This window comes from Equus quagga, chromosome 13 (assembly GCF_021613505.1).
Source record: "Equus quagga isolate Etosha38 chromosome 13, UCLA_HA_Equagga_1.0, whole genome shotgun sequence".
Classification (NCBI taxonomy): Eukaryota; Metazoa; Chordata; class Mammalia; order Perissodactyla; family Equidae; genus Equus; species Equus quagga.
The window spans coordinates 89,649,045-89,651,988 of record NC_060279.1 but is presented as its reverse complement, the minus strand read 5'-3'; the positions used below and the strand labels follow the sequence as shown (position 1 = coordinate 89,651,988).

Here is a 2,944-nt window from a genome sequence, read left to right as displayed (position 1 = left end):
GGGGGGGGGGGGGGGGGGGGGGGGGGGGGGGGGGGGGGGGGGGGGGCTGGAGAGGTGCCCCCCTCTGTCGCTTACCCTTCCCTGGCTCCCCAGGTGGACACCAACCAGGACCGCCTCGTGACCCTGGAGGAGTTCCTCGCATCCACCCAGAGGAAGGAGTTTGGGGACACCGGGGAGGGCTGGGAGGTGAGGACATGGTGGGTGACCTGGGTCCTGAATATCTCTCCCTCCCAGCCCTAACTTTTCTTTCAGGGTCTCTGGCCACTTCTCTTACTTTCTGGGGGTCTGCTCTCTCTGTCCCCCGCCTCTCTCTGGGTCTTTGTCCCCTTCCCCTGCTCCCACTCGAGTCTCCTCCATCCGCGCACATGGCCCAGGCCCCCGCCTTCTCCAAGCCCCTCCACCGGCCGAGCCCTCTCCATCGTGCGTGGGCCCCGCTGGAGTCACCGGGCGGCTGGCCCCTGTCCCCGCCCCGCAGACGGTGGAGATGCACCCTGCCTACACGGAGGAAGAGCTGAGGCGTTTTGAGGAGGAGCTGGCCGCCCGCGAGGCCGAGCTGAACGCCAAGGCGCAGCGGCTCAGCCAGGAGACCGAGGCCCTGGGACGCTCCCAGGGACGCCTGGAGGCCCAGAAGCGGGAGCTGCAGCAGGTGACCGGCGGGGAGGCTGGGCCATCCCCTGAGTCCTTGGTGGCCCTGTCCTTGTGTGTCCAGAGGCTGGGAAGGCCTGAGGCCCGTGTGTTGATCCCTGGTCCCTCCCCAGCTAGCAGCCGCCATCTTGAATAAGGGCAGACGTCCCCTCCAGAGGGCGCTGCAGCTGCCATGTTGGATGATGGCAGCGGGTTGTGGGAGGGTCGCGCGGAAGGGCCCAGGAGAAAGAGGGCCAGAGCCCGCGTTGCTTCAGTGACGGCTTCCCTGTCCCAAGGTGTGACCCCAGCCGTGACAGGGGAGGGCCAACTGGGTCTTTAACTGTTGGGATCAGCTGTCAATGAGAGAGAACTGAGGCCCATGGAGAAGGGCCTGGTCCACGATCAGGAGCCGGTTGCCATGGAGACTCAGGACTCAGCATCAGACCCTCTTGCCTGAGCAACCTCCCTCGCCCCCTGCAGGCCGTTCTGCAAATGGAACAGAGGAAACAGCAGCAGCAAGGCCGCAAGGACCCGGTCCCCGGCCCTGAGGGACAGCTCAAGTTCCACCCGGACACAGGTGCCGGCCCCTGCCCAGGGGACGAGAGGGGGTACCGGGGGCCTGACTCCCGGGTCTGAGGGAGGAGGGGCTGGGGGTCTGGATCCCTGGGTCTGAGGGAGGAGGGGCTGGGGATGGACTCCCGGGTCTGAGGGAGGAGGGGCTGGGGCCTGGACTCCTGGGTCTGAGGGAGGAGGGGCTGGGGCCTGGACTCCTGAGTCTGAGGGCGGAGGCTGGGATGTCTAGTGCTACCATTTCCTACCTCCGTTTCCAGGTGATGCACCTGTGCCAGCTCCAGTTGGTGACCAGAAGGATGTAGACCCTTCAGAAAAGAAGGTTCCTGAACAGCCCCCCGAGCTGCCCCAGCTGGATTCCCAACACCTGTGACCCCTCTTGGACCCAGCCCTCTGCGTTCCTACCGAGGCAGCTGATGCGAAGGGGATGAGGTGTCACAAGCAGCCTCCCCTGGGGGCCAGCAACATGTGTGGCCTCCTGGGGGCGGGGAGACAGGGTGGCACTTCCCGCCTTGTTGCCCAGGCCCCGTATCTGCCGCCTCAGCTTCCACAGCCTGCCAGTCTGTGGTCCCTTCTTTCTGTTCCCCTCCAAGGGACCTGCCTTCTCTTGTCCAGTCGGGCGCTCACTGGGTCCCTGTAACTTAGGGAAGCTCCTCTCTCCCGAGGGGTCAGCTCCGTGCCTGCCTTTCTAGATGATTTGGCTGTGCCCAGTTGTGGCCACTTCAGCATCCTGCGTCCCCACAGCTGCTGGCATCCTGCCTGCTGCTCTGCCCCAGCTTCTGTTGGTTTATGGGGCATAGGTGGTCCCTCAGACCTTTCTGTCCCTTCTGTGGGACCGGCAATGCATCAGAGACAGTGTCTTCCCCATGGCTGGGTGCGAGGGGCAGGAGAGTCCTCAGCGTGACTGGTCAGCGCTGACACTGAGAGCTCGGACTCTCCCTGATGCCTGGCTTCCAGCTGCCTCAGCCTCCTCCCTGACACCTTGGCCCCCAGCCCCTTCCCCACACAGCCCCAGAAGGGTCCTGGAACTGACCCGGCCCCAGGAGCCGGTCCCAGCCCTCAGCCTCGTGTGGAAGGCCCTGTGAGGTCAGCCCTGCCCGCCTTTCTGGCCTCATCTCACACTGCTCTGTGTCCTGCTCTATACGCCAGTTCCATCGAAATACACTTTTCTGGAACAAATCCATGTCTCTGTGTCCTTGTTTATACCGTTCCGTCTGAAACGCCTTCCCCACTTCACCTGCCAAAGTCCTCATTTTTTAAGATTCGATTCAGGCATCATTTCTCAGAAGATCCACGCTGGCATCTTTCTGTCCTCTCCATGAGGCCACTGCCTACACACACCTTCAGCTACAAGGACAGAACCAGGTTCTCCCATCTCCTAGCTCTGCCATGGTAGGTATGGGGGGCTGCACTCCTCTTATGGTCCCAAAGTGGCTGCAGCTGCTCCAGATGTCACACCTGTCTGCACCAACAACTGACAGAGGCTCCATATCAGAGCTTCCCCACACCTATCCAAGAGATGGTTTGCCAGCACACCACTGGGTGTGGGGCTGGTCTAGGTGGGCATCCACAGAGAGGAAGAAGTGTGAAGGAGGCCCAGATGATAAAAATGACCTGGGAGGCTCTCATTAATAATACATCTTCCCAGACCCTGGAATGTCCAAGGAAGGGTCCTGGTAAGTTATATATGCCACGCCCCCAGCTGAACCTCAACAACAGTGACCTCTGCAAACATCAGCCACAGCCTCTC

At 62.4% G+C, this 2,944-nt stretch overlaps 1 protein-coding gene across 3 annotated transcripts in view; it reads left to right on the top strand.

The window, feature by feature from the left end:
- NUCB1 (nucleobindin 1) overlaps nt 1-2,373 on the top strand; it is a 19,076-nt gene extending 16,703 nt beyond the window's left edge. For all 3 annotated transcript variants that reach the window (XM_046683073.1, XM_046683072.1, XM_046683074.1), the window contains exons 10-13: nt 94-186; nt 476-646; nt 1,105-1,201; nt 1,455-2,373. In XM_046683073.1, the coding sequence (XP_046539029.1) occupies nt 94-186; nt 476-646; nt 1,105-1,201; nt 1,455-1,567 (474 nt within the window). In that variant the 3' untranslated portion in view covers nt 1,568-2,373. The remainder of the gene's footprint in view (nt 1-93; nt 187-475; nt 647-1,104; nt 1,202-1,454) is intronic.
- The last annotated feature ends 571 nt before the right edge of the window (nt 2,374-2,944 follow it).